General features: G+C 44.5%; 1 protein-coding gene across 3 annotated transcripts in view; it reads left to right on the top strand.

The window, feature by feature from the left end:
* Window positions 1-21,132, top strand: part of LOC120046046 (interferon-induced, double-stranded RNA-activated protein kinase-like) — a 31,633-nt gene extending 10,501 nt beyond the window's left edge. Inside the window, exons 5-20 of one of the 3 annotated variants that reach the window (XM_038990959.1) lie at window positions 72-198; window positions 307-380; window positions 3,293-3,463; window positions 3,552-3,684; window positions 4,156-4,262; window positions 8,207-8,303; window positions 8,476-8,510; window positions 8,609-8,651; window positions 11,707-11,783; window positions 11,966-12,085; window positions 12,207-12,335; window positions 13,797-13,995; window positions 14,364-14,522; window positions 15,054-15,152; window positions 18,408-18,470; window positions 20,485-21,132. In XM_038990959.1, coding sequence (XP_038846887.1) covers window positions 72-198; window positions 307-380; window positions 3,293-3,463; window positions 3,552-3,684; window positions 4,156-4,262; window positions 8,207-8,303; window positions 8,476-8,510; window positions 8,609-8,651; window positions 11,707-11,783; window positions 11,966-12,085; window positions 12,207-12,335; window positions 13,797-13,995; window positions 14,364-14,522; window positions 15,054-15,152; window positions 18,408-18,470; window positions 20,485-20,622 — 1,771 coding nt within the window. In that variant the 3' untranslated portion in view covers window positions 20,623-21,132. Of the gene's footprint in view, window positions 1-71; window positions 199-306; window positions 381-3,292; window positions 3,464-3,551; window positions 3,685-4,155; window positions 4,263-8,206; window positions 8,304-8,472; window positions 8,511-8,608; window positions 8,652-11,706; window positions 11,784-11,965; window positions 12,086-12,206; window positions 12,336-13,796; window positions 14,044-14,363; window positions 14,523-15,053; window positions 15,153-18,407; window positions 18,471-20,484 lie in introns of those variants that run through there. The other 2 variants (XM_038990958.1, XM_038990960.1) reach the window with 2 other exon arrangements.
* The last annotated feature ends 949 nt before the right edge of the window (window positions 21,133-22,081 follow it).

The following is a 22,081-nucleotide window of genomic DNA, read 5'->3' as shown; positions in this document are numbered from 1 at the left end:
TTACTAACATCGCCGTTGCAAAGGGTCATATCCAAAACTAAAGGTGTGTGTGTGTGTGTGTTGTATGTCAGATGCTGTAGGTATGTGGTAGGTGAGAAAGAATACCCAGAGGGCTTTGGGAACACGAAGAAGGAGGCTAAGGAGGAAGCAGCAATGCAGGTCTATCTGGAGTTACGTGGCAGTAGTCAGACTACAGGGGTAAGGGTTATTAGGCCACACCATAGACACACTATATCTCATGATAGGATATGCAATCTAAATGTTATTTAATGATAGTGGAGAAATTAACAATGTTTTGTTTCCAAGACTGTAGATGAAAACTGCAATAGCACTACTGGAAAACACAAGGAGGAATTGAATCCAAAGGTTGTGGTCCTCAGGTAAGACAAAACATTTCTTTATTTTATTTTTCTTCGAAGTCTCCAGTGCATATATTACCAAGTAATCGGCCGTAGCTGTAGTCGTCAGTAAATCAGCCGTAGCTGTAGTCGTCTGTAAATCAGCTGTAGCCGTCTGTAAATCAGCCGTAGCTGTAGCCGTCTGTAAATCAGCCGTAGCTGTAGCCGTCTGTAAATCAGCCGTAGCTGTAGCCGTCTGTAAATCAGCCGTAGCTGTAGCCGTCTGTAAATCAGCCGTAGCTGTAGCCGTCTGTAAATCAGCCGTAGCTGTAGCCGTCTGTAAATCAGCCGTAGCTGTAGCCGTCTGTAAATCAGCCGTAGCTGTAGTCGTCTGTAAATCGGCCGTAGCTGTAGCCGTCTGTAAATCAGCCGTAGCTGTAGTCGTCTGTAAATCGGCCGTAGCTGTAGTCGTCTGTAAATCGGCCGTAGCTGTTTTCGTCTGTAAATCGGCCGTAGCTGTTTTTGTCTGTAAATCGGCCGTAGCTGTAGTCGTCTGTAAATCGGCCGTAGCTGTTTTCGTCTGTAAATCGGCCGTAGCTGTTTTCGTCTGTAAATCGGCCGTAGCTGTTTTTGTCTGTAAATCGGCCGTAGCTGTAGTCGTCTGTAAATCGGCCGTAGCTGTTTTCGTCTGTAAATCGGCCGTAGCTGTTTTCGTCTGTAAATCGGCCGTAGCTGTTTTCGTCTGTAAATCGGCCGTAGCTGTTTTTGTCTGTAAATCGGCCGTAGCTGTAGTCGTCTGTAAATCGGCCGTAGCTGTTTGTCTGTAAATCGGCCGTAGCTGTTTTCGTCTGTAAATCGGCCGTAGCTGTTTTCGTCTGTAAATCGGCCGTAGCTGTAGTCGTCTGTAAATCGGCCGTAGCTGTAGTCGTCTGTAAATCGGCCGTAGCTGTAGTCGTCTGTAAATCGGCCGTAGCTGTTTTCGTCTGTAAATCGGCCGTAGCTGTAGTCGTCTGTAAATCGGCCGTAGCTGTAGTCGTCTGTAAATCGGCCGTAGCTGTAGTCGTCTGTAAATCGGCCGTAGCTGTTTTCGTCTGTAAATCGGCCGTAGCTGTAGTCGTCTGTAAATCGGCCGTAGCTGTAGCCGTCTGTAAATCGGCCGTAGCTGTAGCCGTCTGTAAATCGGCCGTAGCTGTAGCCGTCTGTAAATCGGCCGTAGCTGTAGCCGTCTGTAAATCGGCCGTAGCTGTAGCCGTCTGTAAATCGGCCGTAGCTGTAGCCGTCTGTAAATCGGCCGTAGCTGTAGCCGTCTGTAAATCGGCCGTAGCTGTAGCCGTCTGTAAATCGGCCGTAGCTGTAGCCGTCTGTAAATCGGCCGTAGCTGTAGCCGTCTGTAAATCGGCCGTAGCTGTAGCCGTCTGTAAATCGGCCGTAGCTGTAGCCGTCTGTAAATCGGCCGTAGCTGTAGCCGTCTGTAAATCGGCCGTAGCTGTAGCCGTCTGTAAATCGGCCGTAGCTGTTTTCGTCTGTAAATCGGCCGTAGCTGTTTTCGTCTGTAAATCGGCCGTAGCTGTTTTCGTCTGTAAATCGGCCGTAGCTGTTTTCGTCTGTAAATCGGCCGTAGCTGTAGCCGTCTGTAAATCGGCCGTAGCTGTAGCCGCCTGTAAATCGGCCGTAGCTGTAGCCGTCTGTAAATCGGCCGTAGCTGTAGCCGTCTGTAAATCGGCCGTAGCTGTAGCCGTCTGTAAATCGGCCGTAGCTGTAGCCGTCTGTAAATCGGCCGTAGCTGTAGCCGTCTGTAAATCGGCCGTAGCTGTTGTCGTCTGTAAATCGGCCGTAGCTGTTTTCGTCTGTAAATCGGCCGTAGCTGTAGCCGTCTGTAAATCGGCCGTAGCTGTAGCCGCCTGTAAATCGGCCGTAGCTGTAGCCGTCTGTAAATCGGCCGTAGCTGTAGCCGTCTGTAAATCGGCCGTAGCTGTAGCCGTCTGTAAATCGGCCGTAGCTGTAGCCGTCTGTAAATCGGCCGTAGCTGTTGTCGTCTGTAAATCGGCCGTAGCTGTAGTCGTCTGTAAATCGGCCGTAGCTGTAGTCGTCAGTAAATCGGCCGTAGCTGTAGTCGTCAGTAAATCGGCCGTAGCTGTAGTCGTCTGTAAATCGGCCGTAGCTGTAGTCGTCTGTAAATCGGCCGTAGCTGTAGTCGTCTGTAAATCGGCCGTAGCTGTAGTCGTCTGTAAATCGGCCGTAGCTGTAGTCGTCTGTAAATCGGCCGTAGCCGTAGTCGTCTGTAAATCGGCCGTAGCCGTAGTCGTCTGTAAATCGGCAGTAGCCGTAGTCGTCTGTAAATCGGCCGTAGCCGTAGCCGTCTGTAAATCGGCCGTAGCCGTAGCCGTCTGTAAATCAGCCGTAGCCGTAGTCGTCTGTAAATCAGCCGTAGCCGTAGTCGTCTGTAAATCAGCCGTGGCTGTAGTCGTCTGTAAATCAGCCGTGGCTGTAGTCGTCTGTAAATCAGCCGTGGCTGTAGTCGTCTGTAAATCAGCCGTGGCTGTAGTCGTCTGAAAATCAGCCGTAGCTGTAGTCGTCTGAAAATCAGCCGTAGCTGTAGCCGTCTGTAAATTAGCTGTAGTCGTCAGTAAATCAGCCGTAGCTGTAGCCGTCAGTAAATCAGCCGTGGCTGTAGTCGTCTGAAAATCAGCCGTAGCTGTAGTCGTCAGTAAATCAGCCGTAGCTGTAGCCGTCTGTAAATTAGCTGTAGTCGTCAGTAAATCAGCCGTAGCTGTAGTCGTCAGTAAATCAGCCGTAGCTGTAGCCGTCTGTAAATCAGCCGTAGCTGTAGCCGTCTGTAAATCAGCCGTAGCTGTAGTCGTCTGTAAATCAGCCGTAGCTGTTGTTGAAGCATATATGTCACATAATTAGCAGCCTGGCATAAACATTGTGTTTTGATTTCTTATGTCTTCTAGTGAGAAGTTTGAACTCATGACCATGAGCCCAGAACAGAATGTTCCAGAACAATACAGCTTCATTACAACAGAGACCAACTTCATAGGCATACTCAACCACTACTGTCAGAAAACCAATCTACCTCTTGACTTTAAACTAGTGGAGAAGAGCGGACCGTCACACGACCCTCAGTGAGTCTACAGACACTATGAGAAGATCATATCCCAACTGTCATTCAACGTCACTGAAAAAAATATGACCTATTTTGCCCCCACACAGATTTGTTTATAAAGTATTGATTGACAAGAGAGAATACCCAGATGGTTTGGGTAAGACAGCCAAAGAGGCCAAACAACAAGCTGCTCAGTCAGCATGGTCTGCTCTTCAAGAACAGTCTGACTGGAACAGCCAGGTAGACATTTACCGTCATCAGTACACTGGTTATTAACAGCAGATTCAATCCGATCAGCAGTAGATATGTGTTACAGTTTACGCCTGATTAAGCTGACATATGCAGCGTTACTTTGAATGTGAAACATGGAAACATTGCCTTTAAAAGGTGCCTAGCTGGCAAAGTGCGATCGGATTGAATCCCGGCCTAAAAAAAATTTCCCCTCGGGCCCGGACATTAACGTTAATCCCTCGGGCCCGGACATTAACGTTAATCCCTCGGGCCCGGGACATTAACGTTAATCCCTCGGGCCTGGACATTAACGTTAATCCCTCGGGTCCGGACATTAACGTTAATCCCTCGGGCCAACAGCCTTTCCTGAAAATAGCCTCTCCTAGTTTCAAGTGTTTATATTTCTCTACAATGTAAAGTAGACAAGTGTCTGTCTGTCTCTGTTGACTGTGTTCTTTATCTCTATGTTGTGGTTTATAGGTGTCTTGCAGATCAACAATTTCAGAAGATGGAGGACTATCCTCTCTAACCCCCTCCAGTACACGGCAAGATGGAGTACTATCCTCTATAACACCCTCCAGTAGACGGTAAGATGGAGGACTATCCTCTTAAACCCCCTCCAGTACATGGTAAGAGGGAGGACTATCCTCTAAATCCCCCTCCAGTACATGGTAAGATGGAGGACTATCCTCTCTAACCCCTTCCAGTACACGGCAAGATGGAGGACTATCCTCTCTAACCCCCTCCAGTACATGGCAAGATGGAGGACTATCCTCTCTAACCTCCTCCAGTACATGGTAAGATGGAGGACTATCTTCTCTAACCTCCTCCAGTACATAGTAAGATGGAGGACTATCCTCTCTAACCCCCTCCAGTGCATTGTAAGATGGAGGACTATCCTCTAGTCCTCTCTAACCCCCTCCAGTACATGGTAAGATGGAGGACTATCCTCTATAACCCCCTCCAGTACATGGTAAGATGGGGGACTATCCTCTATAACCCCTCCAGTACATGGTAAAATGGAGGACTATCCTCTAATCCCATCCAGTACATGGTAAGATGGAGGACTATCCTCTCTAACCCCCTCCAGTACATGGCAAGATGGAGGACTATCCTCTCTAACCCCCTCCAGTACATGGCAAGATGGAGGACTATCCTCCAACCCCCTCCAGTACATGGTAAGATGGAGGACTATCCTCCAACCCCCTCCAGTACATGGTAAGATGGAGGACTATCCTCTATAACCCCCTCCAGTACATGGTAAGATGGAGGACTATCCTAAATACCCCCTCCAGTACATGGTAAGATGGAGGACTATCCTCTAACCCTCTCCAGTACATGGTAAGATGGAGGACTATCCTCTAACCCCATCCAGTACATGGTAAGATGGAGGACTATCCTCTAACCCCCTCCAGTACATGGTAAGATGGAGGACTATCCTCTAACCCCCTCCAGTACATGGTAAGATGGAGGACTATCCTCTCTAACCCCCTCAAGTGCATGGTAAGATGGAGGACTATCCACCATAACCCCCTCCAGTACATGGCAAGATGGAGGACTATCCTCTCTAACCCCCTCCAGTAGATGGTAAGATGGAGGACTATCCTCTCTAACCCCCTCCAGTAGATGGTAAGATGGAGGACTATCCTCTATAACCCCCTCCAGTACATGGTAAGATGGGGGACTATCCTCTATAACCCCCTCCAGTACATGGTAAGATGGGGGACTATCCTCTAACCCCCTCCAGTACATGGTAAGATGGGGGACTATCCTCTATAACCCCCTCCGGTACATGGTAAGATGGAGGACTATCCTCTATAACTTCCTCCAGTACATGGTAAGATGGAGGACTATCCTCTAACCCCTCCAGTACATGGTAAAATGGAGGACTATCCTCTCTAACCGCCTCCAGTACATGGTAAGATGGAGGACTATCCTAAATATCCCCTCCAGTACATAGTAAGATGGAGGACTATCCTCTCTAACCCCCTCCAGTGCATTGTAAGATGGAGGACTATCCTCTAGTCCTCTCTAACCCCCTCCAGTACATGGTAAGATGGAGGACTATCCTCTATAACCCCCTCCAGTACATGGTAAGATGGGGGACTATCCTCTAACCCCTCCAGTACATGTTAAGATGGTGGACTATCCTCTATAACCCCTCAAGTACATGGTAAGATGGAGGACTATCCTCTAATCCCCTCCAGTACATGGTAAGATGGAGGACTATCCTCTCTAACCCCCTCCAGTACATGGCAAGATGGAGGACTATCCTCTCTAACCCCCTCCAGTACATGGCAAGATGGAGGACTATCCTCTCTAACCCCCTCCAGTACATGGTAAGATGGAGGACTATCCTCTAACCCCCTCCAGTACATGGTAAGATGGAGGACTATCCTCTATAACCCCTCCAGTACATGGTAAGATGGAGGACTATCCTCTAATCCCCCCCAGTACATGGTAAGATGGAGGACTATCCTCTCTAACTCCCTCCAGTACATGGCAAGATGGAGGACTATCCTCTCTAACCCCCTCCAGTACATGGCAAGATGGAGGACTATCCTCTAACCCCCTCCAGTACATGGTAAGATGGAGGACTATCCTCCAACCCCCTCCAGTACATGGTAAGATGGAGGACTATCCTCTATAACCCCCTCCAGTACATGGTAAGATGGAGGACTATCCTAAATACCCCCTCCAGTACATGGTAAGATGGAGGACTATCCTTTAACCCCCTCCAGTACATGGTAAGATGGAGGACTATCCTCTAACCCCCTCCAGTACATGTTAAGATGGAGGACTATCATCTAACCCCCTCCAGTACATGGTAAGATGGAGGACTATCCTCTCTAACCCCCTCCAGTACATGGCAAGATGGAGGACTATCCTCTCTAACCCCCTCCAGTACATGGCAAAATGGAGGACTATCCTCTAACCCCCTCCAGTACATGGCAAGATGGAGGACTATCCTCTCTAACCCCCTCCAGTACATGGTAAGATGGAGGACTATCCTCCAACCCCCTCCAGTACATGGTAAGATGGAGGACTATCCTCTATTACCCCCTCCAGTACATGGTAAGATGGAGGACTATCCTAAATACCCCCTCCAGTACATGGTAAGATGGAGGACTATCCTTTAACCCCCTCCAGTACATGGTAAGATGGAGGACTATCCTCTAACCCCCTCCAGTACATGTTAAGATGGAGGACTATCATCTAACCCCCTCCAGTACATGTTAAGATGGAGGACTATCATCTAACCCCCTCCAGTACATGGTAAGATGGAGGACTATCCTCTCTAACCCCCTCCAGTACATGGCAAGATGGAGGACTATCCTCTCTAACCCCCTCCAGTACATGGCAAAATGGAGGACTATCCTCTAACCCCCTCCAGTACATGGCAAGATGGAGGACTATCCTCTCTAACCCCCTCCAGTACATGGTAAGATGGAGGACTATCCTCTCTAACCCCCTCCAGTACATGGCAAGATGGAGGACTATCCTCCAACCCCCTCCAGTACATGTTAAGATGGAGGACTATCCTAAATACCCCCTCCAGTACATGGTAAGATGGAGGACTATCCTCTATAACCCTCTCCAGTGCATTGTAAGTTGGAGGACTATCCTCCATAACCCCCTCCAGTACATGGTAAGATGGAGGACTATACTCTAACCCTCTCCAGTACATGGTAAGATGGAGGACTATCCTCTCTAACCCCCTCAAGTGCATGGTAAGATGGAGGACTATCCTCTAACCCCCTCCAGTACATGGTAAGATGGAGGACTATCCTCTCTAACCCCCTCCAATACATGGTAAGATGGAGGACTATACTCTAACCCCCTCCAGTACATGGTAAGATGGGGGATTATCCTCTATAACCCCCTCCAGTACATGGTAAGATGGAGGACTATCCTCTAACCCCCTCCAGTACATGGTAAGATGGGGGACTATCCTCTAACCCCCTCCAGTACATGGTAAGATGGAGGACTATCCTCTCTAACCCCCTCCAGTACATGGTAAGATGGAGGACTATCCTCTAACCCCCTCCAGTACATGGTAAGATGGGGGACTATCCTCTAACCCCCTCCAGTACACGGTAAGATGGGGGACTATCCTCTATAACCCCCTCCGGTACATGGTAAGATGGAGGACTATCCTCTATAACCTCCTCCGGTACATGGTAAGATGGAGGACTATCCTCTCTAACCCCCTCCAGTACATGGTAAGATGGAGGACTATTCTCTATCCCCCTCCAGTACATGGTAAGATGGAGGATTATCCTAAATAACCCCCTCCAGTACATGGTGAAATGGAGGACTCTCCTCTCTAACCCCCTCTAGTACATGGTAAGGTATTGAGCAATACTCTCTGGGGCAGCTCAACTGAAAATAAAACATTATTTGTAATTGAATATCAGTGTGAAAACCATGAAAGCCTTAGACTGAAGGTGTTTTTTTATGTCTACTGTGACAGCAAATCAATCAGTTTCCTTTGAAAATGGACAATAAAGTATATGTTCTATTCTCCCAGGGAATCCCAGGATGCAACACCATCATCCCTGAGTATTGCAGGAAGTACCAGTGAGTCCATCATATTCGCAGACTCCGTTAACGTCAGCTCCCCCAAGGTACAGATCCTCTTGTTGTTGCTATAGCTTCAGCTCAACGATTCACAGGATGTGAGCGGTGATACTGTCAACATAAACACGTATTGTATTCTTTAAGCATGATGTAAGACATTGGGTATTTTTTGTGACAGAAAATCAATATCTGTTCTATTCTGTTCTATTCTATAAGCAGGACGAAAGCCCTGTAAATGTGAAGCCTAAAAAAAGGTAAGCCCCAATTCAAGACTCTTTCTTCTTTCAAGATGAAGTTGTTTTTATTTTACACTCCAATACCTGGACTATCTGACCTTTGACCTCTGCTTTAGACTAGCACCCAACTTCCTGATGTCACCGGTCAAGACCAAACAGGTATTAGTCTCCAAGATACTAAAAAAAACCTTCTGAGAAAAGTATGACTTGATTGGTTGATTGGTAGATTGGTTGATTGGTAGATTGATTTAATTGATATGACAGAGATGAAAAGTCACTGACCTATTTCCTGTGTGGTCCAAGATGAATATAATTATCTTGATTATACACTTAGAGTTGTGGTCAAATGCATTGGCACTTTACTTAAATCATTCCAAATTCTTCTTTAAATAAGTTAAAATAGAAAAATAACTTTTATTTTTGTAAATGTCAGTAAAAAAAATTTTTTAAGATATATGATTGGCACCTCTGAGTTAGTACTTGGTTGCACCGTCTTTGGCCAAGATAACTGCAGACAAACTTCTTGTAGGCATCAATGAGCTTCCTACACCTTTCTACTGGCAATTTGGCCCAGTCTTCAGCGGCAACCTGCTCTAATTCTTCAACGTTTGAGGGATTTCCTCCTCCAACTGCTGTTTTCAGATCTCGCCATAGGTTCTGAATGTGATTCAGGTCTGGACTCTTCACTGGTCATTCCAGAACAGTTGAACATCTCTTCTGTGCTTTTTGACGTGTGTTTGATGTGTGTTGGCCTGCTGGAAGACCCACAACCTTCAATGGAGACCTCAGTTTTTGGACACTGGGTTGAACATTGGACTCCCAAAATACCTGCTAATCTGCTGAGTTAATGATGCCTTGCACACGTTCAAGACCCCTAGTACCAGGAGGTAGCAAAACATTTTCTGCAATGTAGAAAATCAAATAAAAAGATGTAGAGACCAAACAGTCTTTTCAATATCAACTTATTTGACAAGATATAGGAAAATATTTAAGAAAAGTGCAAGGATGCCAATATATTTGGCTGCAACTGACTATGTGATGGTTTGATCTTCGAGCAGTTTGTTGTAGAGGCTACTCTATAAAGATGCTGTATAGCAGGGATGGGCAACTGGCGCCTTTTTGAAGGCCCTCGGATCAAAAGAGTATTATTGAATTTTGGTGGGAATTCAGCTGGGGTCTCAACTTACTAGAATAGTGGACTACAAAAGGTGCAATTTCTAAATTTCGTTGTGATCCAGCAGTTTTACTCCTCAGTCAGCTAACATTTTTTAGACAGCTGGCCCGCTAAACTAACTCAGCAATCTAAACTTGTTATCATGGTCGAATTACCGGTCGTTGGGCCCCCCCATTTGATTTTGTGAGTCAATCTCACTCAGATATCATATTTAAAACTACAAAAAATAATGTCTCCACCACATGGCAAAATGTGTAGAATTGCATGAAATTAAAAATAGATTAGGGTTTTTGTTATGAAAATGTGGCTCTGGACATTTGACCTGCAGCATTTTAATATACCGGACAATTTGAGAAATGTACTGGACCCATATGCATTGGGGTACGTAACCTGAATAGAGTGTCCACCCACGGTGCTCAGAATGACAGACAATTCCATTTACGTTATGATAATTCGTCTGAACAGAACATACAAGTCGAGGATGCAATGATGTGTGTCCTTACCGCGCACATTGAAGATGTTACAATTACTGCCCACATTTAACTTTTCCTGCAGCCAACAGGATGTTTAACGAACAGCAAAATCACTAGCCGCCTTTATAGTAAAGCATTCCACGCGTTACGTTCGTCGTCGGAAGGAGACCAAAGCGCAGCGTCGAAAGTGGTCATGATTTAATGTTCACAAAAACACTCAAACAAAAATGACAAAAGGAGAAAACGAAAGCGCACAGTTCTGTCTGGGGAAACCACCTAAACAGAAAACAACACAAAACCCAAAACGGAAAATGACAACTTATATATGATTACCCAATCAGAGACAACGATAGACAGCTGCCTCTGATTGGGAACCACACTCGGCCAAAAACAACAAAGAAATAGAAAACAGATTTTCTAGTCTGTTTAGTCACACCCTGACCCTAACCAAACATAGAAAATAATAAGGAACTCTAAGGTCAGGGCGTCTGTATAAAACAATAGGCTAGTAGTTTAAATGGCATATGGAAGTCTGTATAAAATAATTGCCTCCACGGATAAGGTCAGATTTTGCCTGGGTTACTTTGAAACAAGGTAAAAACATGTAGTAAATCGTTAAGTAGAAACAAATAAGTATCAAAATGCATACTGCCTCCAGCTCGTTGAAAAGTGTGACCCGCTGATGACGCCTGCCTTCTGCCTTCCTTATGCATTGGAATTGTGAATGAAAAGCTCTCTTCCATTACCAGTAAAAAACCCAGCTATTTTTAATCGTGGCCCAAAAAAACAATTTTTTGGCACACGATTGCATTTACAATTGTTGCAGCAGTGATCGGTGTTATAAAAGCACCGTCTGACAGATTTTTCCCTCAAAGGCTCTATATCTGTATGCTTTATGCGTGTGATTAATAAAATACAGTGCCTTCGGAAAGTATTCAGACCCCTTGACGTTTACCACATTTTGTTACGTTACAGCATTATTCTACAATGGATTCAACTGTTCCCCCCCCCCCCCCCCCCTCTTCAATCTACACAAAATACCCCATAATGACATCACAATACCCCATAATGACATCACAATACCCCATAATGACACCACAATACCCCATAATGACAAAGCAAAAACAGTTTTTGTTTTTTTTGAGCAAATTTATACAAAAAAAACCTGATATCACATTTAACATAAGTATTCAGACCCTTTACTCAGTACTTTGTTGAAGCACCTTTGGCAGCGATTACAGCCTCAAGTCTTCTTGGGTATGACGCTACAAGCTTGGCACACCTGTATTTGGGGAGTTTTTGGATGTTTTATCTTCTCCCGGACAATTGGGCGGTGCCAATTTCATTTAGCAGCTTTTCAAAAAAAAATTGCAGCCAAAAGACGGCTATTACCGACTAACGGAAACCTTACGGATGTGGGTACGCAGACCTGCGAGGCAACTGCTGAGTTCAAATTTATTGTGGCCCCAGGCCCCCATTCAAAGTTGCCCACCCCTGCTGTTGAGGATATATGGACTGCAGTATTAAATGTTGATTGAGTGTTTGTCATTGTTTTTTTTTTTTAAAGGAAGGTCCCAATTTAAAAGGCAACAATTTAGAAACCTTGTCAAGTGGAAGGACATCCAACCAACCAGTTAAATCTAGGTACATTATGAGTTTACTTTTAGCATGACAATGATACTCATTTATCTACCCCCACACATATTAATGTATGAAGTAGATGGCATTGAAATCTATTTGCCGATGGAATACTAACCATCTATGATACTGATCACAGTTTGATCATGTCGATGGATTGATTATTTAAATATGATTTATTTTCTCAGGTTTTTATCAGAGTTTGACTCGATAGAGAAGATTGGCAAAGGAGGCTTTGGCAACGTTTATAAGGCGCGACGGGAACTGGAGCAGAAGTATTTTGCCGTGAAGATAGTACGGAGTAAAGGGTATAGTCGATTGTGTTCTGTTTACTTTAGCAATCCGAAGTAAGATCTTTCACTCAATGCAGCCGCTGCATAATATTCGACACGGAGTGATTTTTTTTAAAATCTGTGACTCTTTCCTCAGGAAAGCTAAGCGGGAGGTTGGTGCCTTAGCAGACCTTCAGCACCCCAACATAGTACGTTACTACACCGCCTGGCTGGAGGACACCGCCTACCGATGTGACACCGCCTCTGAGAGCGACACCACTTCAGAGTAACATTATTACTACTGTCCCTGTCCTATTGCACTAGGGGATGTTATGGAATAATGACATTTTACTAGAATAACATTTTTACGTTTACATGTTAGTGTTACGTTCCCCAGCAGGAAACCAATAATGTCACTCAAACAGATGGGGGAACTAACAAAGAGTCACTGACAACAAATTAAATGAAACAGGTTGGGTTTTAGGAGAGGTTTTGAAATACACTCATGGGGGTGTCCACTGTAAGTTGACTAGCAACAACAGCTGGGACCTAAAAGGGACCCACCATGAGCTGGGACCTAAAAGGGACCCACCATGAGCTGGGACCTAAAAGGGACCCACCGTTCTAAAAGGGACCCATCATGAGCTGGGATCTAAAAGGGACCCACCAAGAGCTGGGATCTAAAAGGGACCCACCGTTCTAAAAGGGACCCACCGTGAGCTGGGACCTAAAAGGGACCCACCGTTCTAAAAGGGACCCACCGTGAGCTGGGACCTAAAAGGGACCCACCGTGAGCTGGGACCTAAAAGGGACCCACCATGAGCTGGGATCTAAAAGGGACCCACCAAGAGCTGGGATCTAAAAGGGACCCACCAAGAGCTGGGATCTAAAAGGGACCCACCAAGAGCTGGGATCTAAAAGGGACCCACCGTTCTAAAAGGGACCCACCGTTCTAAAAGGGACCCACCGTGAGCTGGGACCTAAAAGGGACTCACCGTGAGCTGGGACCTAAAAGGGACTCACCGTGAGCTGGGACCTAAAAGGGACCCACCATGAGCTGGGACCTAAAAGGGACCCACCATTCTAAAAGGGACCCACCGTGAGCTGGGACCTAAAAGGGACCCACCGTTCTAAAAGGGACCCACCGTGAGCTGGGATCTAAAAGGGACCCACCATGAGCTGGGACCTAAAAGGGATCCATCATGAGCTGGGACCTAAAAGGGATCCACCATGAGCTGGGATCTAAAAGGGACCCACCATGAGCTGGGACCTTAAAGGGACCCACCGTGAGCTGGGACCTAAAAGGGATCCACCATGAGCTGGGATCTAAAAGGGATCCACCATGAGCTGGGACCTAAAAGGGATCCATCATGAGCTGGGACCTAAAAGGGATCCACCATGAGCTGGGACCTTAAAGGGACCCACCATGAGCTGGGACCTTAAAGGGATCCACCGTGAGCTGGGACCTAAGAGGGACCTACCGCTCTACGTGCTAACGAGCCATAAGTGCTGAAGTCCAACCTCAAAACATAAATGGAAAAAACATAATCTCGAGAGACTTAATCAGTGTATTCAACTAAGGTAGATAAATGACCCCATATCATAGCCGTAGCACGTATAAAGAACAATCATATTTTCCATTTTATTGGTATAAGTTGTTGCTCCCATTTCTGTAAGGTCTGTTCCCATTTCAGATCAAAGATCAAACTTAAAGCATGATATTTTTCTTTACTTCCTGCTGCTTTAGTTCAGGTAGCAGTTCGTCCTCTGAGTTCCTGTACATCCAGATGGAACTATGTGACAAGAGGACTCTAAAAGTGTGGATCGACGAGAGGAACGCTCATCGGAAACCCAAACGCAGGGAGGAGAGTCTACACATCACCCAGCAGATAGTAGACGGAGTAGAATACATCCATTGCAAGAAACTCCTACACAGAGACCTAAAGGTTGTCACAACTTACTACTTATCCTCGTCCATCACAGGTTTATGACCGGTGGGTTATGGACATATTCATGTTTGAAGAGCTTCTTCTTCTTCTTCTTCTAGCCTGCTAACATCATGTTTGAAGAGCTTCTTCTTCTTCTTCTTCTTCTAGCCTGCTAACATCATGTTTGAAGAGCTTCTTCTTCTTCTTCTTCTAGCCTGCTAACATGTTTGAAGAGCTTCTTCTTCTTCTTCTTCTAGCCTGCTAACATCATGTTTGAAGAGCTTCTTCTTCTTCTTCTTCTAGCCTGCTAACATCATGTTTGAACAGCTTCTTCTTCTTCTAGCCTGCTAACATCATGTTTGAAGAGCTTCTTCTTCTTCTTCTAGCCTGCTAACATCATGTTTGGTATGAGTGACGGAGAGGGGAATGGCGACGTAAAGATCGGGGACTTTGGTCTGGTGACGGCAGAAGATAACGATAACGATGAAAACCTGCTGGAGAGAACGAAAAGGACAGGAACCGTGTCTTACATGGCCCCTGAACAGGTACATGTAAACACACACTGTATAGCTTCAAAACATGGTTAAAACAATATTATGGATGGTCAGTCCTTGCATCCATAGGTCTGTCTATGAATTTGGGGTTACATTTAGGCGTATCCCTGAGCTTTTTACCAAAACACTTTTTACCAGACACTTTGTTATTGTTTTAACTGCAGATTGACCTTGTAGCTCTTTCCTGCAGTCAAATGACAATATCGCCCTCTAGTGGTCTCATGGGTGGAATGTTATTCATATTTTTCATAATTATATAATTCTTTTTTTTTTAAACGATGTAAATCCGGTGTTTCAATGTCAAATGGTTTCGTTATATTTCAGTCTTCTGTGATGTATATAAAGTGTAATATTGGGATGCAAACTCCAAATGTAATACATTTCAACTCTATATCTGAAATGGTACAAGACCATAACCATGTGTGTGTTTCAAAGTTGATTTGTTTAAGATGACCAATAACCTTTTACTGCAGTAAAAGGTTCAACATTTCTATCAGTGTCATGTCCAATGTGTGTCAACAGAGGAACAAGACCTCCTACGACAGAAAGGTGGACATCTTTGCTTTGGGTCTGATCTACTTTGAACTGCTCTGGAACCTGTCTGGAATGGAGAAAGCGAAGGTGACGGTGACAATGACTTTGATGGAAGGAAGGAATGAAGGAATAAGATAGTACAGTCGTGGCCAAAAGTTTTGAGAATGACACAAATATACATTTTCACAAAGTTTGCTGCTTCAGTGTCTTTAGATATTTTTGTCAGATGTTACTATGGAGAACTGAAGTATAATTACAAGCATTTCATAAGTGTCAAAGGCTTTGATTGACAATTACATGAAGTTGATGCAAAGAGTCAATATTTGCAGTGTTGACCCTTCTTTTTCAAGACCTCTGCAATCCGCCCTGGCATGCTGTCAATTAACTTCTGGGCCACATCCTGACTGATGGCAGCCCATTCTTGCATGATCAATGCTTGGAATTTGTCAGAATTTGTGGGTTTTTGTTTGTCCACCTGCCTCTTGAGGATTGACCTCAAGATCTCAATGGGATTAAGGTCTGGGGAGTTTCCTGGCCATGGACCCAAAATATTGATGTTTGTTCCCCGAGCCACTTAGTTATCACTTTTGCCTTATGGCAAGGTTCTCCATCATGCTGGAAAAGGTATTGTTCCACACCAAACTGTTCCTGGATGGTTGGGAGAAGTTGCTCTCGGAGGATGTGTTGGTACCATTCTTTATTCATGGCTGTGTTCTTAGGCAAAATTGTGAGTGAGCCCACTCCCTTGGCTGAGAAGCAACCCCACACATGGTCTCAGGATGCTTTACTGTTGGCATGACACAGGACTGATGGTAGCGCTCACCTTGTCTTCTCAGGACAAGCTTTTTTCCGGATGCCCCAAACAATCGGAAAGGGGATTCATCAGAGAAAATGACTTTACCCCAGTCCTCAGCAGTTCAATCCCTGTACCTTTTGCAGAATATCAGTCTGTCCCTGATGTTTTTCCTGGAGAGAAGTGGCTTCTTTGCTGCCCTTCTTGACACCAGGCCATCCTCCAAAAGTCTTCGCCTCACTGTGCGTGCAGATGCACTCACACCTGCCTGCTGCCATTCCTGAGCAAGCTCTGTACTGGTGGTGCCCCAATCCCGCAGCTGAATCAACTTTAGGAGACGGTCCTGGCGCATACTGGACTTTCTTGGGTGCCCTGAAGCAACAATTGAACCGCTCTCCTTGAAGTCCTTGATGATCCGATAAATGGTTGATTTAGGTGCAATCTTACTGGCAGCAATATCCTTGCCTGTGAAGCCCTTTTTGTGCAAAGCAATGATGGCGGCGTGTGTTTCCTTGCAGGTAACCATGGTTGACAGAGGAAAAACAATGATTCCAAGCACCACCCTCCTTTTGAAGCTTCCAGTCTGTTATTCAAACTCAGTCAGCATGATAGAGTGATCTCCAGCGTTGTCCTCGCCAACACTCACACCTGTGTTAACGAGAGAATCACTGATGATGTCAGCTGGTCCTTTTGTGGCAGGGCTGAAATGCAGTGGAAATGTTTTTGGGGGATTCAGTTCATTTGCATGGCAAAGAGGGACTTTGCAATTAATTGCAATTCATCTGATCACTCTTCATAACATTCTGGAATATATGCAAATTGCCATCATACAAACTGAGGTAGCAGACTTTGTGAAAATTAATATTTGTGTCATTCTCAAACCTTTTCGCCACGACTGTAGATCCCACTGTCATGTAGGGTCTACAATGCCTTAACAAAGTATTCACACACCTGGACTTTTCCCACATTTTGATGTGTGACAACTAGAATTTAAAATGGATTAAATGTAATTTATTTTATGTAGCTTGATGTTGTGCCACTGATCCACACAAAATACCCCATAATGTCAAAGTGGAGTTATGTTTTTAGAAATGTTTAGAAATTAATTAAAAATGAAACGATGAAATGTTTTGAGTCAATAAGTATTCAACCCCTTTGTTATGGCAAGCCTAAAGAAGTTCAGGAGTAATCATTTGCTTAACAAGCCACTTGATTTTTAAATGACTACACCGTCTCTGTACCAGACACATACAGTTATCTGTAAGGTCCCTCAGTCGAGTAGTGAATTTTAAACACAGAATCAAACACAAAGACCAGGGAGGTTTTCCAATGCCTCGCAAAGAAGGGCAACTATTGGTAGATGGTTAAACATAAAAAAGCAGACATTGAATATCCCTTTGAGCATGGTGAAGTTATTAATTACACTTTGGATGGTGTATCAATACACTCAGTCACTACAAAGATACAGACGTCCTTCCTAACTCAGTTGCCGGAGAGGAAGGAAACCGCTCAGGGATTTCACCATGAGGCGACTTTAAAACAGTTACAGAGTTGAATGGCTGTGATAGGAGGAAACTGAGGATGGATCAACAACATTGCAGTTACTCCACAGTACTAACCTAAATGACAGAGTGAATAAAAGAAAGCCTGTACAGAATACAAATATTCCAAAACATGCATCCTGTTTGCAACAACTCACTAAAGTAATACTGCAAAAAATATGGCACTATTTGTCATGAATACAAAGTGTTATGTTTGGAGCAACTCACTGAGTACCACTCCATATTTTTAAAAATGTTGGTAACTGCGTCATGTTATGGGTATGTTTATCAGCAAGGGAGTTTTTCAGGAGAAAAATAAATGGAATATTGTTTTTTTTAAGTTAAGAAAAAATACGTATTTACAATGACGGCCAAACCCAGACGATGCTGGGCTAATTGTGCGCCACCCTTTTGGGACTCCCAATCGCAGCCGGATGTGATGCAGCCTGGATTTGAACCAGGGACTGCAGTGATGCCTCCTTGCACTGAGATGCAGTGTCTTAGACCGCTGCGCCACTCGGGAGCCCAGTAGACCTAAATCCTAGAGGGAAAACCTGGTTGTCTGCTTTCCAACAGACACTGAGAGATTAGTTCACCTTTCAGCATGACAATAACCTAAAACACACGGTAAAATATACACTGGAGTTGCTTAACATGACATTGATTATTCCTGAGTGGCCTAGTTACAGTTTGGACTTAAATCGGCTTGAAAATCAAGATATATTAGTGTTTTATCTTCCATTCATAAAAAAACTATTTTTGAATTCTTCCTCTTTGACATTAGAGTATTCTGTGTAGATCGTTAACAACAACAAAAATGACAATTAAATCCATTTTAATCCCACTTTTGTAACACAACAAAACATGGGAAAAGTCAAGGGGTGTAACTACTTTCTGAAGGCACTATAAGTCAATGACTTCTGATGTAGTTGTACTCCTGAACTGTAATGGATTGTAGGCCTACAACCTGAATGCACCACATCATTACTGTGTGTATTCCTTGTTTAGGTCTGGAATGATGTCAGAAGCCAGAAGTTTCCTCAACAGTTCAACACGCAGTTCACCATAGAGGTACACATACATTGATGCTGTGTGTGGTTGTGTTACAGAACAAGGTGATAGAGTGGATACTGTGTGTGGTTGTGTTACGGAACAAGGTGATAGAGGGGATACTGTGTGTGGTTGTGTTACAGAACATGGTGATAGAGTGGATACTGTGTGTGGTTGTGTTACAGAACAAGGTGATAGAGGGGATACTGTGTGTGGTTGTGTTACAGAACAAGGTGATAGAGGGGATACTGTGTGTGGTTGTGTTACATAACATGGTGATAGAGTGGATACTGTGTGTGGTTGTGTTACATAACATGGTGATAGAGTGGATACTGTGTGTGGTTGTGTTACAGAACATGGTGATAGAGGGGATACTGTGTGTGGTTGTGTTACAGAACAAGGTGATAGAGGGGATACTGTGTGTGGTTGTGTTACAGAACAAGGTGATAGAGTGGATACTGTGTGTGGTTGTGTTACAGAACAAGGTGATAGAGGGGATACTGTGTGTGGTTGTGTTACAGAACAAGGTGATAGAGGGGATACTGTGTGTGGTTGTGTTACATAACATGGTGATAGAGGGGATACTGTGTGTGGTTGTGTTACAGAACATGGTGATAGAGGGGATACTGTGTGTGGTTGTGTTACATAACAAGGTGATAGAGTGGATACTGTGTGTGGTTGTGTTACAGAACAAGGTGATAGAGTGGATACTGTGTGGTGGTTGTGTTACAGAACATGGTGATAGAGGGGATACTGTGTGTGGTTGTGTTACATAACATGGTGATAGAGTGGATACTGTGTGTGGTTGTGTTACAGAACAAGGTGATAGAGGGGATACTGTGTGTGGTTGTGTTACAGAACATGGTGATAGAGGGGATACTGTGTGTGGTTGTGTTACAGAACAAGGTGATAGAGGGGATACTGTGTGTGGTTGTGTTACAGAACAAGGTGATAGAGGGGATACTGTGTGTGGTTGTGTTACAGAACATGGTGATAGAGGGGATACTGTGTGTGGTTGTGTTACAGAACAAGGTGATAGAGGGGATACTGTGTGTGGTTGTGTTACAGAACAAGGTGATAGAGTGGATACTGTGTGTGGTTGTGTTACGGAACATGGTGATAGAGGGGATACTGTGTGGTGGTTGTGTTACAGAACATGGTGATAGAGGGGATACTGTGTGTGGTTGTGTTACAGAACAAGGTGATAGAGTGGATACTGTGTGTGGTTGTGTTACAGAACATGGTGATAGAGGGGATACTGTGTGTGGTTGTGTTACAGAACAAGGTGATAGAGGGGATACTGTATGTGGTTGTGTTACAGAACAAGGTGATAGAGTGGATACTGTGTGTGGTTGTGTTACGGAACAAGGTGATAGAGGGGATACTGTGTGTGGTTGTGTTACAGAACATGGTGATAGAGGGGATACTGTGTGTGGTTGTGTTACAGAACATGGTGATAGAGTGGATACTGTGTGTGGTTGTGTTACAGAACATGGTGATAGAGTGGATACTGTGTGTGGTTGTGTTACAGACCAAGGTGATAGAGTGGATACTGTATGTGGTTGTGTTACAGAACATGGTGATAGAGGGGATACTGTGTGTGGTTGTGTTACAGACCAAGGTGATAGAGTGGATACTGTATGTGGTTGTGTTACAGAACAAGGTGATAGAGTGGATACTGTGTGTGGTTGTGTTACAGACCATGGTGATAGAGTGGATACTCTGTGTGGTTGTGTTACAGAACAAGGTGATAGAGTGGATACTGTGTGTGGTTGTGTTACAGAACAAGGTGATAGAGTGGATACTGTGTGTGGTTGTGTTACAGAACAAGGTGATAGAGTGGATACTGTGTGTGGTTGTGTTACAGAACATGGTGATAGAGTGGATACTGTGTGTGGTTGTGTTACAGAACAAGGTGATAGAGTGGATACTGTGTGTGGTTGTGTTACAGAACAAGGTGATAGAGTGGATACTGTGTGTGGTTGTGTTACAGAACAAGGTGATAGAGTGGATACTGTGTGTGGTTGTGTTACAGAACATGGTGATAGAGGGGATGCTGTGTGCCAACCCAGAGGACAGACCAGATGCCACGCAGCTGAAGACAAAACTGAATGAGTGTTCTAGTGTTCTGACCAGAGATCGCAACTTCCATCAAGACAACAGAACAGTCTAAAGACAGTCAGTGGAATTCATAAAGGGTTTCAGAATAGTATTCAGTGTGATGTAAAATGCACAACTGATCCTAGATCAGTTCTCTACTCTGAGAGCCATGAATGCAGGCCCTGAACATCCAACAAAACAAATCAAATCAAAATGTACTTGTCACATGCGCCGAATACAGGTGTAGACCTTACCGTGAAATGCTTACTTAACCAACAATGCATTTCAAGCAAGTTAAGAAAATATTTCCCAAATAGACTGAAGTAAATAATAAGAAAAAGTAACACAATAAAATAACAATAACGATTCTATATACAGGGGGTACCGGTACAGAGTCAATGTGGAGGCTATATACAGGGGGAACCGGTACTGAGTCAATGTGCGGGGTTACAGGTTAGTCGAGGTAATTTGTACATGTAGGTAGGGGTAAAGTGACTATGCATAGATAAACAACAGAGCTATCTGAATTTCAACTGTATTTCATAGACTTTTAATGTGTCATAAATCATGTGTTTTGACTGGATCTGTCTTTAAATAGTATACTGTAATGAACTCTGAGTCCCAGCAGAATCCAGGATAGTTTGAGTTAAAAATTGTAATTATTGCTGCATTCATGACATGTCGGAACTAGGAAACTCTGACATTTTTTGACTTGGAAACTCGTTTCTCGGAATACGACTTTCCCGAAGTGGATCCTTTGTTCGCACCACCCAGGACGTTGGATCTAACCCCAGAGGCCGACCCAAAACAACGTCGCCACAGAAGAGGTAGACAGAGTGGCCTCCTGGTCAGGCTCCGTAGACGTGCACATCACCCACCGCTTCCGAGTATATTACTCGCCAATGACCAGTCTCTAGACGACAAGGTAGATGGAAGGACACCTACACCACCCGATGTCACAGGAAGGCCAAAAATATCATCAAGGACAACAACCACCCGAGCCACTGCCTGTTCACCCCGCTACCATCCAGAAGGCGAGGTCAGTACAGGTGCATCAAAGCGGGGACCGAGAGACTGAAAAACAGCTTCTATCTCAAGGCCATCAGACTGTTAAACAGCCATCACTAACACAGAGAGGCTGCTGCCTACATACAGACTCGAAATCAATTGGCCACTTTAATAAAAGGATCACTCGGCACTTTAAATTAGGCCACTTTAATAATTTTTACATTTCTTACGTTACTCATCTCATACACGACCTTTCAAACGTTTGGGGTCATTTAGAAATGTCCTTATTTTTAAAAGAAAAGCAAATAATTTGTCCATTAGAATAACATCAAATTGATCAGAAATACAGTGTAGACATTGTTAATGTTGTAAATGACTATTGTAGCTCGAAACGGCAGATTTTTTATGGAATATCTACATAGGCGTACAGAGGCCCATTATCAGCAACCATCCCTCCTGTGTTCCAATGGCACGTTGTGTTAGCTAATCCAAGTTTATCATTTTAAAAGGCTAATTGATCATTA

Source organism: Salvelinus namaycush, chromosome 4 (assembly GCF_016432855.1).
Source record: "Salvelinus namaycush isolate Seneca chromosome 4, SaNama_1.0, whole genome shotgun sequence".
Lineage (NCBI taxonomy): Eukaryota > Metazoa > Chordata > Actinopteri > Salmoniformes > Salmonidae > Salvelinus > Salvelinus namaycush.
Note: the sequence above shows the minus strand (reverse complement) of the source record. Positions and strands in the feature narration are given on the sequence as shown.